General features: G+C 32.7%; 1 protein-coding gene across 1 annotated transcript in view; it reads right to left on the bottom strand.

Annotated features, from left to right (window-relative positions):
- The window catches only part of LOC122244543 (uncharacterized), a 15,440-nt gene that overhangs the window by 389 nt on the left and 12,551 nt on the right, over positions 1-2,500 (bottom strand). The window contains exon 10 of the mRNA XM_043002473.2: positions 1-848. This exon is cut by the window's left edge and continues 389 nt beyond it. Coding sequence (XP_042858407.2) covers positions 636-848 — 213 coding nt within the window. The 3' untranslated portion in view covers positions 1-635. The remainder of the gene's footprint in view (positions 849-2,500) is intronic.

Here is a 2,500-nt window from a genome sequence, read left to right as displayed (position 1 = left end):
CTCCTTTCACATAAAACGCAAAATGAAAAAAGGCATCTCCTATTATTGAATGTTGAAATCACTAAACGCGGCACTTATTTTATAGAAACAGATAATAATCAAATATATATATTTCGCTCTCTTAGGACACTGAAAACGAGAAACATAAAGATACATTGACCCCTCGCCTTATAGAAAACACTTCACTTTATAGGAAAAGGGAAACATTAAATATTTATCTCTGATTTCATAGAAAATGGAAATCCAAAAAGACGGAAATCATATAACAGAAAACGGGATACATCGAGTACTAATAAATAAAAAGGGAAAACATAAAACATGCACGTTTTTTTTTCACAGATTACGGGATTTTTTTTATCAACGAATCCCTAACTTCATAGAAATATGGGAAGACTAGATACACCATCCTTTGACATTATAGAAAACGGGAAAGACTAAACACACACTCCACAGAAAATGGGAAGAACCCCCCCGATTCCCATTCCACAGAAAACGGGAAATATAACCTAAACTCCTCCATTTCCACCTAATACCAGAAAAAAATACATAATCCATCCATCCCTCGCTCTACAGAAGGAAAAAACTACAAAACAACAACAACAACAGAAACACGCAAACATCAACATCCGTCCCGCTCAAAAAAGCCACTCGTAAGTCATGTTAGAAACGAAAGTAACCGTCGATCTTGAGACCCAGGCAGACGGTGATGTCGAAGAAGAAGACTTTTCAGCTCGACGTAACTGCCTGAGGGAGAGGTTGACGCGCTCGTGCAGTTGAGGCAGAGTGACGCCGTGGATGATCTCCCTCGCGCAGGCGGCGCTGAAGGGGGTGCACCTCGACCCGATCACCTGAAGGAGGAGTGAAAGAGTGAGAGAGGAAACGAATGAGGATATTCAGGATAATGATGTTGATAGAATGATGATAATGATAATGATGATGATTACAATGATGATAATGATAATGATGATAATTACAATGATAATAACACAAATTATTATTATAACAATAACAATAATAAAGATGATAACAAAAATGATAATAAAAACACTAACAGGAATAAGGATAATGATAATACTAATAATGAGAGTGATTATGATAATAACATAAAGTAATAATAATAGCAACAATAATAACAACAATAGAATCATAAGATAATACGCTTATAAAAGTCAACGACTAGGGTAAGGAGAGCTATAGAGATATATTATACCCATTTTCTCTTAACGAAAATTACCAGATTATATGGTTGAAAAAAAAATTATAATAATATGGAATTCCCTGGTCATAAAGTCATAACGCTGCTACGTTCATGTGAATTTGACAAGGAAATAATAAGGAGAGAATTTTATAACAATAGGTAACAAATAAAAATAAATAAAAAGTAGTCTTAAGAACAATAACAGAATGATACTACCACCAATAACAAAATATGATTGATAATGATATCAATAATATTACTACAATAGTAATAATGAGGTTGATAATAATAATGAAATATATAAGGCCTTATCTGCAGCGTCATTATCTGCAATAATTGCCAAAAACTCGCAATAACTTGCTGCCGTATTTCAGATTCTATTGCCAAAGAGCACCACCCGCCCACGCGTACCCGCGAACCATCTCCGAATGGCGAAAATGCCAAATATTTCCTGATTTTTATTTTATGTCATCTCATTTAATCGTTTAAAGAGTATCTCAATGATGGTTTACAACAAAATTTATGTAACATTGAAGTAAGATTATGATGTATAATATACTGCATATTTCGAGACTCCAGTTCATGCATGAAAATATAAAACAAATACCACCATATGTAGCCTTGATAAATGGGTGATAAATAATTGTTTGAATCCTTTGGCTTGGATTACATTTACTTTTTAACTCGTAAGAAACTGAATTTACTAAGTGTTTGACATGAAAAACATTTAAACAACAACAAAAAGTCTATTGGGTGTATTTTTATGTTCATTCTCAGGGCGGACTGGTAATCAAAGGCTATTGAAGTATATAGTCACAATCAGAGTAAGGCGTTCGAATTTGTTTAGATTTGATGGGCAGCAAAGGCTCTCTTCAGAGAAAACTGAAGTAAATCAAGTCGGAAATACCTGAGTTTAGTATTATTTACTGTGATAACCTATAATGTTTGCAAATAATAATAATTTTGTGTGTTGTGCGATATCCATTTTAAACAAGACTTCTATAATACAAGCACAATATGCGAGGATAACTTTTGTTGCAATGAAAATATCATGAAAAGTATAGCTAGAATGAATTTTGCTTTGATTGATGTGTCATGGAATGAATTCTATATTTACACAAATAAGTGCACAACTAGTTTTTTGAAGAAATATTTTTTTTTCATGCTTAAAGTAACATGATGTTAACATATTCAGAATCACATTCCGATATGAATTACTAAAGCAAAGAAGAAATGTATTTTATGAACTTAAAAGTGTTTTTCATCAGAAGAAGAAGCAAATAACTGTAAAAAAAAATGTTT

This window comes from Penaeus japonicus, unplaced genomic scaffold, assembly GCF_977035675.1.
Source record: "Penaeus japonicus unplaced genomic scaffold, GWHDUDI00000001_assembly GWHDUDI00000013, whole genome shotgun sequence".
Taxonomy (NCBI): domain Eukaryota; kingdom Metazoa; phylum Arthropoda; class Malacostraca; order Decapoda; family Penaeidae; genus Penaeus; species Penaeus japonicus.
The sequence above is the reverse complement of the archived record's forward strand: the minus strand, read 5'-3'. Positions and strand labels throughout refer to the sequence as shown.